This window comes from Urocitellus parryii, chromosome X (genome assembly GCF_045843805.1).
Source record: "Urocitellus parryii isolate mUroPar1 chromosome X, mUroPar1.hap1, whole genome shotgun sequence".
Lineage (NCBI taxonomy): Eukaryota > Metazoa > Chordata > Mammalia > Rodentia > Sciuridae > Urocitellus > Urocitellus parryii.
The window spans coordinates 119,867,008-119,889,160 of NC_135547.1; the positions used below are offsets into that span (position 1 = coordinate 119,867,008).

Sequence of the window (22,153 nt, forward strand, 5' to 3'; positions counted from 1 at the left end):
AGTAGAAAAACTGGAATCCTCATACATTCATGAGAATGTAAAATGTTACAATCAGTGTGAAAAACATTTTGATAATGATAAATGTAGAATGAACACATAGCCCAGGAATTCCATGCTTAGTTATGCACTCAAGAAAAGTGAAAACATAGGTCTCACACAGAAACCAAGTACACAAATAGTATAGCAGCATTATTTCTAACAGCCAATAAGTAGAAATATAAAATTCCATCAGTTGATAAAAGGCTGAATAAAATGTGGTATCTCCATACAATGGATTATTATTTGGCAATAAGAAATGAAGTTCTGATTCATGCTACAACATGAATGAACCCTGAAAACACTATATAAAGAAGCCAGACACAAAGAATCACACGTTGCATGATTCCATTTATATGAAATGGGCAAATAAGCAAAATAGATACAAAGTAGATTAGTTGTTGCCAGGCACTGGGCAGAGAAGGGAAACGGGGAACAGAGATTCTTTGGGGGATGATAAGGATGTTCTAAAATTAGATGGTAGTGATAGCTGCAGGGCTTTGTGCATATACTAAAAGCTAATTGATTGTAGATTTAAAAGATGAACTGTATGTCAATTTCATTTCAATAAAACTGAAATTGAAAAAAAAAAGAAAACCAGAAAAAAAATATCTCTTTTATGGATTGATACTACCAGGGAATTTTCCCTTTGCAGGGTGGGGAGATCATCTGAAGAAGAGGAATGCAAAAATTCAGAACTGTGTTTCAGCTACAAAGGCCAGTTGCTGATACCACCCACAAAACTTGCTGTTTTTCTTTCCACGACAGTGTAAGTAGAAGAAAATCCACATAAGCCCCAGAGACCTAAAAGGTCTTTACAGAAGTGTCATGATAGATATTGAGCCCATACATTCATGCCCAGTCAGGCTCATGTAAAGTTAAGTGAGAGCAGCAGGTTTCTGCCCTTGATACCTCACAGAATGTTACAATAAAAAAAAATGAGGCAAGTGAAGGCTCTTCTCAAAGCCAAATGATTTGTCCATAATTTTGTTGTCTCAAGTCTCTGGCCATGTCCACAAATGTCCCCATGCTCTCTCCAATATCAGTTTCAGCTGGTGAGATAAATATTATAGATGTTCTAACTGTGCCCATTCAGAGCTGAGATGACTGATGACAAGAACTCTTTATGGGGATTTTTAAAAATCACGTACCACTTCTATTGAAAGATGTGTGGTCATGGAGCTAGCCATATGCCTGGAAAGAATGAGATAAGACAGGAAAAGTGGGAAAACTGCCCATAGTACTGTCTTCTTCCTAGGAAAATCTACGTCAGCACAATAAAGAACAGTAGGAAGGCAAGAAGAGACAAAGGGCAGGAAACCCAACCAAACCACCACAGCCTAGGACTCAGTTGCCCCTTAAATTCTATAGGGTCAGGTTAAAATTCTATAGTTTAAAAACCTTCTATGTGACTGGGAGACCTCAATCCTATCATAGAGGTGAATAAGACAATCATAAGACTATTCCACGAATGTGAGTTTACACTCACACACACATAAAAGAGAGTCTCATCTTGTTCTCATCAGTTCTACTTACTTTTGGACCGTTGGATGGGGTTTCACAGTTGCTACAGAAGTTGGCCCACCTGCAGCAGTAGAAGGCTCTTGGTTTTCCGTAGATTGATTTTCAGGTCTGAATTTCCTACGAATGGGCTTTGATGGAGCCTGAGAATACGATATATCCTGTGGATTAAAAACAAAACGAAAAACTACAAAGTGAAAAACAAATCCCCCACCACCACCATCATGCTAGCTTTGTCCCCAAGATCAGAAGATTGCTCTATTCAAACTTCATATCCAAGGATAAGTGGCTGACTCCTAGCTTGGCAAGAACAGGAAAGATACAGGCATCAGATTCCAGCAGGTAGCCAGCCTTCCTGCCTGCCTTCCTTTGTCTCTTTTTCTTTTAAATGCTTACAGTCTATTGCCTCTTTTTGTCATCTGGAAGAACACAGGAATCAGATTCTAGTGGCCTTCCCTTGTAAGCGATCTATTACTTCTTGTGAATTAAGCTCACGTAGACCCTGTGCATCTAACATAGTTTTGTTTTGATTTTTTTTCAACTGAAGACAAAATTGGCTCTGTCTTACTTTGGCACCTTTTATAACAAAAATTTTGAAGTTTTTATGTCTTAGTCATGTGCTTATAATTTTCTTCCTCCTGATGTCCACAAAAAGTCAAACAAAGAAGCTACACTGTGTTCTGGAAGGAGACAGCTTGTCTGCTTCCTTGGAGGACCCTGCATCATCTGTGCTCCCAAGCCCAAGGCCCATTCTCTTCACTGGGAGAAGGGCCTGGAAGAAAATGGGGAATAACAAGAAGAGGATAAGAAAAAAAGTAGGGAACAAGCATGATAAGTAGATGGTAATAACTGAGCAAATGAAAGGGAACTCAATGGTGTGGCTGGGCAGAAGTAAAGATAGTGGAATGCAAGATGAAATCATTGTACAAAGGCCAAGAAGGGGAGAGTATTCCACCCCCAAAAAATGTTCATTCAGGCTTAGCAGGTGTGTGGGGTTTCACTAAATGCATATATTCCTTCCCACGTCATTTGATTTGCCAAAAGCAAGGCCACTATCTTTAGCTGGGAAGTTGAGGAGGAGAGTATGAACTCTCAGTAATATCAAGGGTTAAGTTCAGAAAGTTTCAAGATCCTTATCTTCACAAAGAAAACACATTTTAGGAAAAGTGGATTGTTCCCATTCCTTTCAGAACATGAAAACTTTAAAGCAGTAGATCTGATAACAGAGGCAAGGAGCCCGGGAGAGGTCCTCAGAATGCCACCACAATGGCATCCTCATGCTGCCCTTACCTTCTTTGCTGGACTACCTTCTGCAGCCTGGGAAGGGGCTCTGTTCATCTGTGGGAGTACCTCAGTCTCAGATACTTGTTCAGACTGTAGCAAGAAATCAGAGAGATGATATAAATGCAAAGATACAACCACCCAAATGTATACTACATTTGATCTTAACCAAAATACATAACACGTAAATATATAACAGAGTATTCAGGAAAATGGTCACTCAGGGAAAACTAATTTTGACCAAGTTGCAGCCAAGCATGGTTGAGTCTGGTGATCCTTGGGGGAAACTCCTCACAGACCTTGCTATTCCCTTCCACCTCTCCTCCCCGCATTATTCAACCTTAGGAAAAGGAATCATGGGAATTTCTACTATAACTGACATACATATTGCTTAAAAACTAACACTTTACAAAATCGAATTCTAAAAATAATGGGGTCTATGGGGGGAAAGACCTTAAGATCTTAACTGGAGTGCTAAGAAAAACAATCATTATCATTTAAAACACACTGCAATTTTTAAAAAATGTTAAATACCTAATAAAGAAACACTCTAGTAAATTGGGCTCTTTACATTTAAAAAAGAAGGAGGCTTGTGGTAGAAGGACTCATCAGATTGTTGAGACTGCTAAGTGGTATGGAATCAATGACTAAAATGTACAAAGATTGGCAAAGAATGCCAGAACACAGGGTAACTGGGTGTCACGTGTGGCTCCCTATTTCCCAGAGACTTGCTTCCTTCAGCTATGTTACACTACTTTGCTTTCAGCCAATGGTGCAAAATGTTAACATGCTGAGGAAAAAAAAAACCCACTTGCAAAATAAATGACTTCCACATTCCACTGACAGTCCTCCATTTACCCACAAATTAATTCATACTATAGCAACACATTGTAGCACAACCAACTGCCTTGATGTGCTCTAATCCATCCTTCTCTAACCACTCAGAGAGCAAGGCTTCTTTCTATGACTCTACTGAAAGGGTTGGTTCCCAGGGAACTAACATTCTCTCATTTAGTAGATTCTTTTCTAATCTTCTCATTCCCCTTGCACCCAACATGGCACCCTTGACTGCTTTTTTTTTTTTTTCAAACTCCTGTCCTTGGCATCCGAGAAGCTGCAATCTCCTACTTGTAATCATTTTTTTTTTTTTGTCTTTTCTTATCCTTCAAATATAGGGTTTCTCAACTTTCTGTCTTCGGTTCCCCTGTCCCATTTTTCTCTCCCTATTCATTCCTCCTTACAGTAATCCCATCTGCTTCTATCTTTTATCCCAAACACTCCATCTCTTCTAAACCCATTATGCAGGCATTCAACATACCTGATTTCTAGTTCCAAGTACTTTTTTACAGCCTTCTCCCTTCCTTCAATGATAACTGTTTTATTATTTTTGCTGTTACTATTATCAGATACTATGAAACACTGAATATGAGCTATATGTCATACATTGCTCAAAGTGCTTTGCATGATTATTTATTGCATTCCCTCATCATAGCCCTAGGAAGTATCATTATTCTCAAACTTTTGGTGAAGAAATTGAAGATCATGAAGTTAAGGAACTCACCTAAGATCACACAAATAGCAAGATCTAAATCCAGGCCTTGAGTTCGAAAGTTAGGCTTATAACCACAATGCTATGTAGCCTCAGGCACCCTTAAGCCAAAGAGTTATTCATTCAAGGCAATGTTTATTTTTGCTACTGCAGGTGGGCCCTGTGCTGTTATCCAAGGATGAACAACGTACAGACCCTGCTTATAAGCAGTCTGGAGGGGGATAGCTGGGTCAAATGGTGGTTCCAATCTCAATTTTCCAAGAAATCTCCATACTGCTTTCCATATTGGCTGCATCAATTTGCAGCCCCACCAGCAGTGTATGAGTGTACGTCTAGGGGAGAGACGAAGAAATGGCCAAGCAATCATGCTTCAGGAAACTATGGTGGGAAGCAGTGTGGCGACTACAGAAGCACACAGCCATGTATAGCAGCAAAGATTAAGGCAGCAGCTGGGCATGGTGCCGCATGCCTATAATGCTAAGTTTGGGAGGCTGAGGAAGGAGGATCGTGATTTCAAAGCCAGTCTCAGCAAAAGCGAGGTCCTAAGCAACTCTCACTGAGACCCTGTCTCTAATAAAATACAAAATAGGGCTGGGGATGGGGCTTAGTAGTTGAGTGACCCTGAGTTCAATTCCCAATACCATCCCCCACCCCAAATAAAATGACTCAGGCAGCAAAGAGTCAGCTGAGGTCTTAGTGACACACAGAACACAGCCAGTTACAGGAGCAATGTTTGGAGGTGGTAAAAATGGAGGCTCCAAAAATTCACAAAGGGCCTATATGCTCTGAGACTCATGATGTCAGCCTGGGTCACCACAAGAACACTGAGGCGGATTCCCAAGACAGGAAGCACAGGACAAGCAGCAGTAAGGGGAGCCCACTTTGAGTCATAGAGAGTTTGAAGTGCCTGGGAAACACCCAACGAAAGCTTCCCCAGGAGCTTTCATTGTCAGGAGTACAGAGAATGCAGCACTCTCTTCACTTTTCTTGTGGGTTGTGACAAATGGACTCATACTCCAAGATCTGTGACTCAAACATCAACTTAATTAATAGCTGAGTGAGGGCCCAATAACCGCTTGAGTATAGAGATTCGGGTGAACTATGGTAAAGAATGCAACTTGGACCTGAGGCCCCTTCCTTCCTTCCACCCACAAATCTCTTACTTTGAAGGTATCTGTTCTGGCTCCAAGTCTATGCATGCAGCCCCCTGCAGGGACCACAGGTGTGTAGTGACATACCTCACCAGGCAGGCAGAGAGAGGAGGAGTGACAGACCCCCGGCACTCTGCCTTTCTATTGGTCACTTCTCCTCAGGCACACAGAGAAATGTGTGCTCTACACTCCCTTCCCCATAGAGGTAAGTGAAGTCTCCTTCTTGTGAAAATAATGAAGGAGGCGATAAAGTGACCTTGTTCTCAACAGAAATGAGGATTCTGAACACAGAAAAGGTATAGAGTGTCTTTGTTGATGCCACCTTTTCCCTTAAACATCTCTAAAAACACAAGCAACAATCAGATAGGAGCTGGGAAGAATGAGGAAGCAATGGTAAGATGTGTCTGAGTTCTTTTAAGCTTTATTTTATTTATTTATTTTTATGTGCTGCTGAGGCTCAAACCCAGTGCCTCACACATGCTAGGCAAGCACTCCACCTCTGAGCCACAGCCCCAATCTGAATTTTTTTCATTTACAAAAGTACCTTTCTGAAATTATATGCAAGGACCTGGGATACAGATACAGATATTGACATAGAGATATACAGATACACACACTCTCACACATCAATTCTAGTACTTTCCAACTGCAAATGACAAGCTATTTTCATTCCAATTTTGCCAAAAAAAAAAAAAAAAGGCCTGGATAGGTCACATGGTAGAACAAGGTACTGCCGCTTAGGATGCAGAGAACTGTCTGGCCTGTGGTTTTGCCTGTTTCCATGGATGATGGAACAACATGGCCTGCTCAGTTGGCTTTCCAGAAATGAATACAGGCCCAGAGAAGCTAAGCACTTCTGTTCATTCATTTTTATCCAATTACAGTCAGGTTCCTTGGTAAATACTTCAGAATTAAACAGGAAGAAGCCAGCAGTCAAAGGTGCTATAGTGCCCCCACTCAGATCACCTTTACCTGGCTGACACATCCATCCCCCAGCTGTTCTGAGGTTTGGCTACTAATGACTCACAGCTGCTCTTTTCTCTAGAGAAAAATTGTCAACTGATGGAAGCCTACCTCCCAACCCTTCCCCCAGCAGGCCACGGACAAAAACTGATCTGTATGTAGAAGGATATAAAAGGGCAGTCCTCTATCTCAAAGGAGGATAATTCTGTGATGTAATTTATATACCAGATTACTCCCTATATGGATCAGGCCAAGGTCAGCCTTTATCTGAGACTCCATTATTCCTTGGTTTTTTTCCCCTTGGCTTTTTTGCCTTTAAGGAACCTGGCCAGAGACTCTACACAACATGGTCCCAGAAAGGGGGATTTAAAGCACCCTAATATGCTATCCCTTGGTATTTCTCTCTCTGCTTCTGTGTGTATTTTTCTCTCATATACTGGTTATTCTGGGCGAAGTCAGCTGATATACTATAAGGAAATCCACTCAGTCCTAACAAGGGGTCTACTTAGCAAGGAAGTGAGGCCTCCTGCCAAGTCATCTTAGCACTGGATCCTCCAGCCCCAGGTGAGCCTTCACATGACTGCATTCCTGGATGACATCTCTTTTTTTTTTTTTTTTTTTTTTTGGTGCTGCTGGGGATGGAACCCAGGGCCTTGAGCCACATCCCCAGTAGCTTCTTAAGACCCTGGACCAGAACCAACCAACCAAGCCACTCCCAAATTCCTGATACAGAGAGATAATACATGTTAGTCATTTTATTTTCATTTTTAAAATTGGGTTAGGAATATGTGTAGAGTTAGGAATCTAGTCGTGTAGAGTTAGGAATCTAGTCAGGTAGAGTGAAGTTAAAGTGTGGGGAGCAAAACAGGGGGCATGCCTAGAACTGGAGAAAGGCAGTGGGGTAGACCATACATGGCTTTACAGACCTGGATTATCTGAAGACCATTCATTCAGCACCTTCCCCACTTCTGTACTTTTCTCTACACTGCAGCAGACAGAAGCCTGACAATGTCTAATGCTTTTTGTAAGCATCTAATTCCTTGAATTAAATGTCTTCTACTATGGAATACCACCCAATAATTTCTGTCTCCCTAACCAGACCTTACATCTACATTGCATATTTGGAGCACACCCTGAGGGCCAGAGGGGCCACCTGTAGACTCAAAGTAGACAAACAGTCTGGTTTGCTTTGTATTTTAAACCAGGTTGGTGGGAATGGGAACAGGTAGATGTGAGAGTTACTTAGATTGGAAACTGGATACATCATTGGTGCTTGATAGAATATGGCATAAGTGAAAGAAAAAGAACAAGGACATTTGGAACTCAGGTTTTCACCCTGATAAGTGGTTGAGAGGAAAAAATGGTTTAAAGCAAGAAGAAAGAATTATGGCCATACAGAAACTGAATAAAATTAAGCAGATTCATCATAAAGCAGTGCTGGAAAATCCACTTATATCTCCTTAAGGCAGTCTAGAAATGATCTTGAACAGGGATTGGTGAATCTTTTCTGTAAAGGGACAGCAGTAAACTTTTGAGGTTTTGAGGGCCATGCAGTTTCTGTGGCAGCTCTGCAACTCAACTGTTGTGCTAAAGTAGCCAAAGACAATCCAATGAATGGGCATAGCTGTGTTCCAAGAAATTCTATTTACAAACAAAGGTGGGTGGTACAGATTTGGCCATAATTTGCCAGCCCCTACCTACAGGGGGGAATAATCTACAGCTAACCTTAGGAAGCACTGGCTAGTCTATCTTCCTCTTGGTGATTCAAGGAGCACATAGCACATTTCGTGCTCTGAAATTCTGTAAGGTAATGGAAGCCTCTTGCCTTTGCTTGTTAAGGCATACATTCTCAGACTTCTTTGACTTCAATTCTTTATTCTCATGTAACTCCTTTAACATTCAGCAGAAATAATGTTCTGTGGGACATACTTTAGGAAACGCTAACTACAGGCTGGGTTTTAGATGAACAAAGGAAGAACATTCCTGCCAGATACTAAGGTCCACACCCAATCCTAGGAGAGGAGCAATCTCCACAGTGCTTGGCAGATCCAACTCCAGGGGCCCCTGCTGCACACTCTTCCCCTTCTTATTTGGCTAAGAGTATGGAGGCAGGGTGTGGATGGGGTTGCTTTCAGGCAAGAAAGGGCTCCCCTCCTGCTTTTCTTCTCCCTTTCTTTGTTGCAGTAACAGTTTGTGTTGCTGCTGCCAACTACTACTCTATACGAATTTGTTCCATGGGCTCCTTAAAACCTGCCTGACAGGCATGGTGGTGCATGCCTGTAATCCCAACTCTGGAGGCTGAGGCATGAGGATTATAATTCAAGGCCAGCCTGGGCAATTTAGCAAGACCCTCAGCAAGTTATTGAGACCCTGTTGAAAAATGAAAAGTAAAAAAAGGCTGGAAATACAGCTCAAAGATACAGTGCCCCTGGGTATCAAAAAAAAAAAAAAAACCAGTACCCCAAACTAAACCAAATCAATCAAAAAACACTTTTGGAAAAAATACACAATAGAAATCATTCATGATAATAGTCAAGGCAGATGAACCTAACAATAAATTACAAGTTTTTAAATAGTTTAAAACAATGTATCTCAGATTATAGTTCTACTGAGGCAGCCTCTTTTTACCAAAAGGATCTACCCCCTACTTCATTTCAAGTTCTCACCACACTTCCCGCCTGGGCCACTACAAAAACTTCAGCAGATGTTTTTCCAGCCTTCAGTTTCTTGCCCAGGCTGACTCACCCTGCACATCACTGAGAAACTAATCTTGTAAAACATCATCTCATGGAGGCTCTTTTATCTCAAAGCCTTTAGCATGTCCCCAAGGCCTATGGCACATAACACAACCCCTCAGCCAGTTAAAGTTCTTCCACCACCTGGCTCCAATTATTGACTACATTATACCTGGGTTAATTCATCCATATGGAGCCTACTCCATATGCCCAAGTATTCCCTAAATCTTCAAACTTATAAAAGGTTTCTTCCCAAATCAATTGTCCTATACCTTCTACCCCACTGGTTCCCAAATATAGCTAACTGGTGTATAGCTAACTCAGTAGAATTATCTGGGGGATTTTTATAAATTGCAGATTTTTAGACAGCACCCCAGAGTTCCCTCATCAGAATCTCCTAGGAATGGAGCATGAGTAATTTATATTTTAACAAGCTCCCTGGGGGATTTTTACATAGCCAGCCCAGACCAATTGGGGACCATTGATGGCCAAAATTCTTCACTTAAAAAGATGAGTAAACAAAGTCTCCAGGGACCTTAGTCTGGACAAGGCGATAAGTGTTCCTGCAATGACTGACTAGGCTTCTTAACTATTTGCTCATCCATTTATCATGGGAGGAATTGGGTTTATGCCTCCAAGTTTCCATCTATAAATATTTGCAGCAGGACAAAAATCTTCAGCAACAAGATTTTGTTAAAAAGTCATTCGTTAGCCAGGCATGGTGGCGCACACCTGTAATCCCAGAGGCTTGGGAAGCTGAGACAGGAAGATCATGAGTTCAGAGCCAGCCTCAGCAATGTCAAGGCCCTAAGCAACTCAGTGAGACCCTGTCTCTAAATAAAATACAAAATAGGGCTAGGGATGGGACTCAGTGGCTGAGTGCCCCCCGAGTTCAATCCCTGGAACAAAAAAAAAAAGTTGTTTGTCAGGCTGGGGATATAGCTCAGTTGGTAGAGTGCTTGCCTCGCATGAATAAGGCCCTGGGTTCAATCCCCAGCCCACCAAAAAAAAAAAAAAAGCTTAATTGCAGTAATTTGCCAAGGCGTGGGTAACTGGTAAGACATCTAAATTTTGCAATGCATGCTATTGACAGATTGTAAAAATAAACTCAACTTTTGTTTAATACCAAAGAATCAGGATGGATCCCCAAACTGGGGATCACAGAGGCAGTGGCTAAATTTTAAGGAGATGAGCAGACAATCCTGCTGCAGCCTCTTAGGGTTTTCCAGCAACTTCTCAATATACTAAATGTCATTTGTTGCCTAATTTTCACCTGACCCTTATCTCTGCTAGACAAGGGTACACCAGAAAGCCATGTGGTCAAACCTAGGGACCTACCATGCAGAAACAGCAGCCAGCAGCATACTGGCCACAGCAAGCCCCATCATTCCACAACCAGAATCAAGAGGGTCCAAAAGACCCAAATCACTGAAAGACTGTTTACCAAAATCCATGACCCAAGTCACCTGTGAAAGACAGAAATGGAGCTGAATGGTAACCATCTAGAAAACAGGATCTGGGTCTTGCTGTGCTATCATTTTTCCCAGAGCCTAAACTGAACACCAACAAACAGCAGGTCCTCTAATCCACATGTGGAATGAGCCAGCAATAAGTCCAACACTGTTCTGTGTTCCACTGAAAAGGAGGTTAAGAATTCATTCCATGGTAACTACCGCCACAGAGCATAGCAGTTATAGGGTACAGGCTTTAGAGTAAAATCCAAGCTTTGCTCTTGCTCAGTGTATAAGCTGGTCACATATGTCACATATTTGACCTCTCTGAGGTATAATTTCTTCATCTGAAAAATGGGGATAATCAACCTCATTCAGACACTGTGAGAATTAAACAAAAGATATGTCTAGATTGTTAAGCACAACTACATAATAACTGTTCAATAATGATAGCAGCTATTGTTAAAAAAAAAAAAAAAAAGTCTGACTGGTTTCCCAGGCACAGTTTCTGTTAGTGCAGGCAGCAGCCAATTCAGTGTAACGGACTTTTCACCCTTGACAAACAGAGAGAAACCTAGACTGAGAAAATGCTGGCTCCAATTTAGATTACAAGCCCCAAAGCAGATGATCCACAATCCAAATCTGTGCCACTAAATATTACTACTATCAGTGTTGGAGGGGAGACTTTTAAAAAATAAAAGCCCTTTCAGGATTTCAAATTTGAAGGCTACCTCAGTACAGACATCTCAGGCAGTTTGCACTGAACATCTCTGGCACCACCCACCTCCCCTCAGTCCAATGGGAAAACAATCCAATACTGGAAACACCCAGGAAAACACTGAGGAGCTCAGGAAGAACTTTGGTGGGAATGGGTAATCAGCAACTGTAATGGAGAAGTAGTCCCTGGATTCAGTAGTTACATGACAGAATCTCCTACGGATTCCCAAAACCTGCTTGATTACTGGACAACATCCATGAAAAATACTTGCTATTATAACTAGAGGACTCTGAATGCTTTATTTTGGTATAAAATGCAAGTGTTTTGACCATGACCAGGGTTTTGTTTTTCTACTTCCAATTTCTATTAGTACAACAAAGATCTGAGCTGAGTCTGAGCCCCACTCTCTATATCACATACTTAAGCCATATTACACTCTCATCTGCAGACTCAACAACATGGTCCTCACAGATAATGTGATCTATGGCAGGATTCTCTTGAAATTTGTATTCTCTATGAATAAGATGTAAAAATGCCTCTCTTGCAGGCACCTACCACCACCCATCAGTATTCAACAGTATCTCATGACTAGGACTTTAGAAATTCTCCTTGCTGGTCCCCCACCACTGATATATAGAGATCTAGTGATAATAACAGTATATGAAAAATTTAAAAGGCCTCAAAGTCCTAGCTTCATGCAATATTTTACCACACTCATCATTTGAATTCCCTCTGTGGGGACTGGGATGTAGCTCAGTGGAGAGCACTGAGCTACCATGTGTGAAGCCCTGAATTCAATCCCAGTACTACAAAAACAAACAAACAAACAAATAAACCCTGAATTCTCTCCATGGTTCCATCACTATGTATTAGGGATGGAGTGTAGAATAACATTCTTTCCAACTACTGATAGTTCACACTTTGACTGTAAGAAATGTCTCCTTTTGGGTTGACACAGTCCTTCCTGCATGAGCTACATCCATCAGGGAAATATGATTTTTAAAAATTCAATTAGAGGGCTAGGGTTGTGGCTCAGTGGTAGAGCACTTGCCTAGCATGTGTGAGGCACTGAGTTCAATCCTCAGCACTGCATATAAATAAAAGAATAAAATAAATGTCCATCAACATCTACAAAAAATAGATTTTAAAAAATTCAATTAGAAATAATTTGCTAGAGAGGGGACTATAAAATTATGGTAAGAGTTACGAACCAGCCATAAAATAAATTCAGCCCTGATGAGAATGTGTAACTGGACTGGGATCACCACTGATTGATTATATCAGTACAAACACTTTGTAACACTGTTTGGCAACATCTGCTAAGGCTGAATGTATACCTTCCCTGTGCCATGAAAGTCTAAGGCATATTGCCAAGAATGATGAAACACACATCCACTCAATAGTTGGATAGGAATGTCCATAGAAGCACAACTCATCATTGTCAAAACCTGAAAATTACCCAAATATCCATCAACAGTAGAAAATAGTGATATATTTGCACATACAATGGAATACTATACAGCAATGATCTACATACAAATATATAGATGAATCACACAAATATCATTTAAGCAAAAGCAGTCAGACACAAGAGTATATACTGCATGATTCCACTCATATAAAGTAGGAAATAGGCAAAACTAATTAATATACACTGTTAGAAGTCAAAATAGTGCTAACCCTAAATATAGGCGATAGGGAAAATAGCACAGGAGAGGGGAGCAGTTTTGGAGTGCTAACTATATTCTGTTTCTTGATTTGGGTGGAGATTACATGTGTGTGTTCAGCTTGTATAAATTCACTGAGTTGCACATTCATATAGTTCAATAAAAAGTTTTTTTAAAAAAAAAAAACAAATCCCACAGAGACAATTTCCTGTAATGTCCTTAAAGTGCCATCTAGTGGTACAAGTTAAATGTAAACAAGAGAGAAGTTTTGCCTCAAGGAAAGGAGGAAGGAAGGAAAGAGATGCCATTACTTGACACACAGAATCCCAACAGGAAGATTGTGAGGCAAAGTAAAGCTGTCTACTACAGAGCTAGCTGGTACCAGTGAGCTGATGGTGTACATCTATTCCCAACTCTGCTCAGGATCAGCCTGATGGGAGTATTTACAAGACAGGCTACAAACTGAGGTTTACCTTCCATTCTCCAGAGAAAGGGTTTACCAGCACACTATTAGGCAACAACTACAAAATTTTCTGGGCAGAGTAGGGTATTTAGGAGGGAGTTGGAAGGATAAATTCCTTTCCTCTGTCTTCTCTCAGTAGCCATGTTCCCTTTTTCCTCACCTTCACAGTACACTACTGTGGTGAGGCCAAGTCTGGTTTCCTTTAATTATGCTTCAGAAACAGAGTTGGGAAGGCCCCCCACAGCAAGCCTTTGAAGCTGCCAGTTGAATAAAGGATATTTGCTCAGAGTTTTGCTAATCAAGACTGAAAGACAGTGCACCTTGGTCAGACAAAAGTCTTTAAGGAAAAATGACAAATCACAGACACTGGCATTGTTTAGGAGACTGTGGGTGACAGGGAAAGTCTATCCTTCTTCCCACAGATTCTTCTTCCCATTTCTATTATTTGACTGATGGAAGAATTCTCTTGAGACTCAAGCTCCCTGTGAGAAAAGGTTGAAGAAAGATGTCCTATGCATACCTCTTGCCAACTGGTTCTTGTCTTTCAAATTTCCAGTGTTTATGGAAACAAGTGATGATCTGGATTGGGCCTACAGGCTATACTGGCGAACTTCTGAAGAAGGCAGTCGGTTAGTCCACAAAAGGTCATAGGAGTGGGTAATTTTTTAAAAAATTCTACTAAAAGTAGTTCAGAGTAAGTAGTCTAGCACTTATTCTGGGCATATGACTACCAATTTCTGGATATCCTGGGTCTTCTGCATTTTCAAACTGGATCCTGCTTTTGTTTCATTGGGCCTGCAGCGATAATAATTGTAACAGCTTACTGTTGTTGAGGGTGGACCATGTACCAGGCACCATTCTAAGGGCTCTACTGATATTATCTCACAGAATCCTCATAACAACCCTATGAAAATAAACACTAACACTATCTCCATTTTGCAGATGATGAAATGGAGACACAGAAAGACTAAGTAATTTGCCCAAAGTCCCAAAGCCAATAAAAGGTAGTAATAGGATTTGAAGATGATGCTCTTGATTCCACTATCAGGCTGCCTTCCTGAGCCCATTAGCACCATAGCACTATGATTGCTGCCTGTACTTCCCTACTTATATACTCCTCCCCCGACCCTCAAGAGTGACTTGTGTACTCTGTCATTGTATGGTAGGGGTGAGAGACTGACAAGAGAAATGAGGACTTCATTGTTCAGTTATCTAGAAATCAAGCACAACTAGCCAGGTGCAGTAATGCATGCCTATAATCCCAGAAGCTTGGGAGGCTGAGGCAGAAGGATCACAAGTTCAAAGCCAGCCTCAGCAACTTAGCAAGGCCCTAAGCAACTTACTGAGACCCTGTCTCAAAATATAAAATACAAAGGGCTGGGGACATGGCTCAGTGGTACGGTGCTTGCCTAGCATGCATAAGGCCCTGGGTTTAATATCCAGCACTACCAATTAAAAAAGTAAAGAAATTTTTAAAAAAGAGAAACCAAGTACAACTAACCCTTTTGGGAGAAACTGAGCTGTCTTGTTACTTATGATAAACATACTGGCCAGCTACAGCCTACAACGTTTACCAATAAAACGTAAGGAAATGGGTTTAAATAAGACACATGGAAAATGTTATATGTAAGTGCCATGGAAGACTACAGAATGAATGGTGTTAAGCAGGACTGCCTTCAGAGGGTGAGGAAGATGAAGGAGTTACAGGATAAGGATCACATCACAATCTTCATGCTCTCATAGTTCTTAGCAAAGTACGGGCTTACAGTAAGCACATTCCATTAACACCTGATGAACTGTTTAGGCAAACTGAGGGCACTGTCCAGAGGACATGTCAGCAAAATGAGCTTTATACATGACAAAAATCATGAGCATAATATAATAAAGAGTAAGAAATCTAAGAAAACAAGTCATTAGTAGTGGAGTAAAGCTAACTCATTAAGAGGTTTCATAAAAGAAAATGTATCCCTGATAAAGATAATACGTCAGTCTGGTTGTTGGGAGAATAATTCTGAGACATGAATTCATAGAATAGAATCATACTAAAAGCTAGACCTTGGGCTAGACAGCAAGGTTAGAATCACAGCCTTTCCTTGCTGTGTGTGGCATTGGGCAAGTTCCTGAAGCTCTCTCTCTGTCTTATTTTACTTATCTGCAAAATGATGAGAGCAACAGAATTTATCATGCATGACTGTTATGAAGACTAAATGAGTTAGTATTTGTAAAGTACTTAGAAGAGCATCGGGCCCACAGCACTCTAAAAAAGTGCTTCATAAGTGAAATAAAAATCACAGAACCTCGCTAGCTTGTATACTTTTAAAATAAGCATTTTAGCTGGCGCAGTGCACAACTGTAATCCCAGCGATTCAGGAAGCTGAGTCAGGAGGATAGCAAATTGGAGGTTAGACTGAGCCATTTAGCAAGACCCTGAAATAAAAAATAAAAAGGGCTGGGGATGTAGCTCAGTGGTAAAGTACACCTGAGTTCAATCCCCAGTACCACCAAAAAAAAAAAAAAGGTATTTTAGATGGATGTAGAAAAGATTTCACATTTTGAAAATAACTGGTAAGCAAAGAGAATAGAAATTCTCATTAACTTTTGCTTAGCAGGTCAATAGCTAATTTTTGTGACAGGTAGTGGCTGATTTCTATCCCTTACCCTCCTTCTCTATATCATTCAATTTCTAGCACTTCCCCAGAAACCTTTTCCAGCTCACCTCTTCTACAAGAGCAGGCTGGGTAACTTACTAGCTATGAGAATCCAAACCGTTCATTTTCACTCTCTGAACTCAACTTCCTCTTCCTTATGAATATTACACAGTGAAATTTCACTTTTACATATATCTATGATGCACTATTTTAAAAAAAAAACTATAAATAAATAGAAGAGCAACCAGTAGAAAAGAGGAAAGGGAACAGGGGGAGATAAAGGAGAAGTACTAGGGACTGAATTGCAGCAAATTATATTCCATGCTTGTATAATTATGTCAAACAAACAATAATATTGTGTAACTATAACACACTAATAAAAAATGACATGCAATGACAGATGTGAAAGCACGAACACACAAGCATCGAAATTTAAGATTTTGATACTCAGAAGCCAGAAAAGGTTCATCAGGGGACAAAACACAAAGCAGTAGGCCAGGCTGGGAGTCCTGAAGCATACAGAGGTGGCTGAGAGCTCACAAGCAGCAAAATAACAGGGATCTCCATATGAAGCAAAAGGCTAAGTGGTGCTTCACTACCTGTAAGTCTGAAAAGCCAGCATGAAGCCTGTGATGGTGTTCAGAGGTGTCTACTTAGGAAAAGGACAGAAAGTATATAAAGGCCATCCCTGACTTACAAGGGTTCAAGTTATGGTACTTCAACCCTATAAGGGTATGAAGACATAGCCATACAACCATTCTTTTTTCACTTTGAGTATTCAATAAACTACATGAGATATTCAACACTTTATTATAAAAGAAGTTCTGTGTTAGACAATTTTGCCCAACTATAGGCTGATATAAGTACTCTGAACATGTTTAAGGTAGGTGAGACTAAGCTCTGATGTTCAACAGGTTAAGTATATTAAATTAATTTTCAATTTATGATGTTTTCAGTCTCTAGTGGGTCTACTGGAACATAACCTCATCCTAAATCAAGGAGCATCTGTCTAATATCACAGCCTGGTCCTGGGCTAAGCTAGCATCTGATGCCATCCTTGAGAACTCTGACATCCACACCAGATTGAAGTATTGTACCTCAAGTACAAAAAATGGCTCTAGACTAAAGGACATGGGGTATAGGGGTATAAGGGTTTAGGGCTCTGGAGTATAGCTGGTAGAGATAGCTGCTAAACTGCCAGATAGGAAAAAGCTTAGAGAAATGAGAATGAAATTTAAACCCAACTCAATGATCACAAGCCTGCAACTTTCAAAGGCTTGGAAGACAAAATCTAAGACAAAAAAAAAAAAATTCATTCCCAATAAACATGAAAATAGAGCAAGTTGAAATAACATTAAATATATTAAGTATGTTTAGAATTCTCAATGTTAAATATAGGGAATGAAACATAAAACAAAAATAGGGAAACATAAAAAAGGACTGACATAAAAATAATTGATTATAAAACCTAGATTCAAAGAATAGCGATAGAGATTTTAAAACAAGATAGAAAAATTTTGGCTATACACAGTTATACAGAGAATCACTTAGAAGACAAAGATTTGGTCCAGGGCTAGCACAGGATGATCAGAACATTAAAAAATGAGAGAATCATTATTACAAGTAAAAGATGTGTTGACACTCAGAAATATATAGCCAATTGCAGTTCAAGAAGAAAATAGAAGAAATTAGTAGAGAAATCAAACCCACAGAGACATGACTAAGAGTGCTCTAAAATTAAACATGATTTTCCAGATGGGAAATGTATACCAAGTGTCACCTGGAATAAATAAACTTAAATCTATGCCTAGACACATCACAGTGACATAAACAGAACATAAGAAAAAGTATTAAAAGCCCCTGTAGAGAAAAGACAGAGTCACTCCAAAGAAACCAAAAATAGATTGACAGTACACTCTGCAGCAGCAGCAACAGCAGCAATAAATGTCAGAAGAGGAGGAGGTTAATACATTCAAAATGCTGAGGGAAATTAACTTTCAGTCTGGAAGTCTATACAAAGCAAAATTACCTTCCTGTTGTTTTTTTATATTGGGAATTAAACCCAGAGGTGCTTTACCAGTGAATTACATCTCCAGCCCATTTTATGTTTTATTGAGTTACTGAGACTGGCCTCAAACTGTGATCCTCCCGCCTCAGCCTCCTGAGTTGCTGGGATTACAGGTTGGCAACACTGTCAGTCTACAAAATTACCAATGAAAAAGGAGGGCAATAGAGTCACTATCCAGAGAACATGGATGAAAAATAAGTATGAGATGACCTATTTCTGTGAGCTATTTATTTGCATCTCACAATTGCTAGAGTCATCATAACTATGTTATTATATACTGTTATACATGTCTTATCCCAATTTCTGAGAACATGGTTTCTAAAAGTAGCTTCCAAAGATCATTTCTGATAAAGCTTCAAATAACTTTTTTATTCTTATCATATCAGAAGGCATTTTTTCCTAATCCTTGATTATAAGAGGATATTCTTACAAGGAAAAACTATATCATTTTTCCCTGCCAAAACAGCTAAACTTCTGCCAATTACTTAACAGTATACCTCCAAGTATATGACAGTAGAAAGTAGCTTTCTTTCTGTTATATCATCTCTAGGGTTTCAGTTGTACTTAGCAGGAGTGAGCAGTAAAAACTGATCTAAGCAGTTTTTCCCTTAATTGTGTTTTATGATTTTTTTCATCTATGTTTAAAATAAGATCTTGGGGGGGGGCGTATACTGGGAATTGAGGCCAGAGTCCTTTATTAGTGAGATACATCTATCCTTTCTATTTTTATTTTGAGACAGGGTCTTGCTGACTTGGTAAGGCTGGCTTTGAACTTTCCATCTCCTGCCTCAGCCTCCTAAGTGGCTGGGATCACAAATGTGTACTACCACATCTTGCAAGTATTTTAGAAGTTCAGAGCCTAACAACTGCCATTTGAGTTTAAGTAAGATATGATCATTCCTTCCAAATATAACAAAGTTAGCATGTAATAAAAAGTTGTGTCTAAGAAGTTTGGCTTTGAAAAAGAGCAGCATGCCCAGCATATACCTACTGGGTTCAGCATGACCTTCAGCTCTGATTCTAGCCAGATAGAAAAGTTAGATGTGAAATGAGCTGAGTGAACCATGGTGGCTCTAGTTTCCTTTCAAGGCCATTTGTGTTCCTGGCTCATCTTTCATGACAGTACACACATGACCAGTGGCACACAGTGACTAGTCCTTCCAGCAGGACCTTGCTATCATTACACTTTCTCACCATATTCACATCAGTCATCACAAGAAGCCTGTGGTTTACAGGCCATTTCTCGTGATCTGGGTTCTTGTCCCCACAGGGTTTAGGTACATCCCCTAAGCTGAACTCCTACTTCCCTCTCCTCTTCCACTAGAACTTATGGAATGATATCACCAAAATCCCCTCTAGATCTTTTCTCTGAACATTCTTTCCTCTTGCTCTAATTGAGTACTTCTCAATTCTGGCTGCACTTTAGAATCACATGAAAAAAATTTAAACACCCAATGACTGGGACTTACCACCTCATTCCAAAATTTCTGGGCCTCAGCAGGTTTAAAGCTCCCCCAGATGACGCTACTATGTAGCCAAGGGTGAAAACAGCCAGGCTAACTAAACTTCTACTGTCTCTTCGGCAGCTGCTTCCCATAGAGAACTTTCTTATTGGGGGACTATTTCTTTCCCACAGTTCTGGCACCACTGGGACTGGAGATGAGGAGGTGGCCTGCTCTTCACTGCCACCTTCAGAACATTCAATCTTCCCTCAAATCTGGCTTTCCAAATCTCTGGTAGTTCCTCAAACATACCAGGACCTCATGCATATCTGTTTCTATGCATTTGATTTTCTTCCCCTACAGGAAGTCTCTGTATCCCTCAGCCATCTAAAAATAAAGAGGCTCTTGTTTCTTTAAAAGTCATTTCAGTGATCACCCCACCCATCCCATGAGCCTTCTTGATCTAAGTGTAACAGTATTAATAAGATGTTTCTTCCACCGTGCCTGTTATCTTAGTACTCATAACATTGCTAGTGGGGAGCACTTGCTATGTTAAGATAAGAAACTAGTGGCATAAATAGGAAAATTCTAAGCACATTAGTCTAGAGGAAGCCCTAATTTATCAGATGTGGTGCCAATGTAAAACTTAAAAGTTAATACTTTGTATCCCCCAAATCTTTTCTTTATTAAACATAATTACACTGAAGCCATGGTTCTATCACAATTGTCATAAGAAATTTGGCATGAGATCAATGCTATTAAAGGGATTTAGCTATGGAAGTACTAAATAGTCCCTTAGCAGAGAACTGACCTACAGGACAAGCACAAACTCTGTAGATGGCATTTTACTTTATGCAGAAACAGCAAGCTAATAAGTTCAACTAACACTCACTTTAACGCTGCTCCATATGAAACAGTCTGCTCTAATTGCTTTCTGTTTTTTATGCTATGAATTGGTCTTAAAAAAAAAAAAAACACTTCTGAACTGAGCCAAAAGACCATGCTCTGGTTTCCAGTCTTTCCAAAGGAAAATGTGGAACAAAAAAATGCTTGATTCTTTATTCACTTGGTCCTTCTTGCTCTTACCTAATAGTATGAAAAATAAAAGATCTGTTTCTTTGAATTTATCCCTTTCCCTAACTCTGGGGCCCCATTTGTATAACTTAATCCAGATGTTCATATCACAGTGGTGCTTGGTATAAGTAGAATCCACCTAAACTGCATTTTATGCTGAAAACCTATGCCTCATCTCTCTCACTTGATAAAAGTAGATATGTTTCTGTTACATGTAGATATATATATGCAAATGTACAAACTCAAATGAGTATGTAACATACTCGGAACCTGGAAGTATATCACAACTGATTCGTCACAAAGCTTTTAAAATAGTGTTCCTCTGCAGGAAACAGAACATTTTTTTCATTATTACAAACTAGTCTCACCCATTTATCAAGTTATATAATAGGGAATATCTAAATCCTACAAATAATACAGAAACTTTAGTTTAACCTCTTCCACAGCTACTAATAAATGTAATGATTTTAGTTTTACCATGCTTCCTAGTTTCTCCCCAGGTCTCCAGGTTATGGTACTACAGTCTAAGCCCCCATGAAAATGTCTCTGTAGATATAGATATATTTTCAAGTTAGGTTGATGATATAGCAGATATTCAAAATATTTTACAAAGCAAAGGAAGAATTCAGAGTGTTTAAGTTCTCTATAATAAAATTTGCTGTGAGACAGCAAAATGACCTCATGAGAGAGTAAGCAAGAAGGAACTGAAAAACAATGAAAGAAAGGGAACAAACTGAAAACCTGGAAAATTGGAAATCTCAAGCTAATGTGCAGTGAACTTTAATTTTTAAATCTTCTAGAGAAGTCTGTTGGTATAACATATAAAACTTAACTTTAATCACACAATACAGAAATGAGGTGACAGATGAGAACAATGTGGAAATGCTCTTAGCAACACCTTAAGCCTGGTGTTCTAGTAATGTTTCCTAGCCTCTAAGCCCTCAGGATAGTGGTAGGTATTTTATAAATATAATGATGAATGGCCACACAAGCTACAAAATTGCTTTAACAAAATTGAACAGGTTTTTTGTTGGTTTTGTTGTTGTTTGTTTTTGCCATAGGACTTCAAAACCTTTAGTGGGTTCACATACATTAGGAATCTCCCAAAGGGAGTATAGAGGGAGCAGCCTGCAAATTTTTCTTACCACAGAACTCTACTAATATCTTCCAGAGACTGTTTCATCACAAGAAATTTGGGAAAGACTATGGCATTCCATACAGGTGGTGACTGAGATCCTCCTAGGGTCAATATTAGGAATTTGACATGGCAAGAAGACTAAATACAACCATGTGCTTATTACCCAGGACTTTGTATACTGAATATGTATCCCACTTACAGTGGATGAAAGGGGGCAATGGCAGAAAGGAAATGGCCTAGAGATTTTT

General features: G+C 39.9%; 1 protein-coding gene across 9 annotated transcripts in view; it reads right to left on the minus strand.

Moving 5' to 3' along the window:
• Reps2 (RALBP1 associated Eps domain containing 2) overlaps positions 1–22,153 on the minus strand; it is a 206,183-nt gene that overhangs the window by 20,178 nt on the left and 163,852 nt on the right. For all 9 annotated transcript variants that reach the window (XM_026396752.2, XM_077793947.1, XM_026396750.1 and 6 more), the window contains 2 exons: positions 2,848–2,931; positions 1,573–1,718 (listed from right to left, as the gene is read on the minus strand). In XM_026396752.2, the coding sequence (XP_026252537.2) occupies positions 1,573–1,718; positions 2,848–2,931 (230 nt within the window). The remainder of the gene's footprint in view (positions 1–1,572; positions 1,719–2,847; positions 2,932–22,153) is intronic.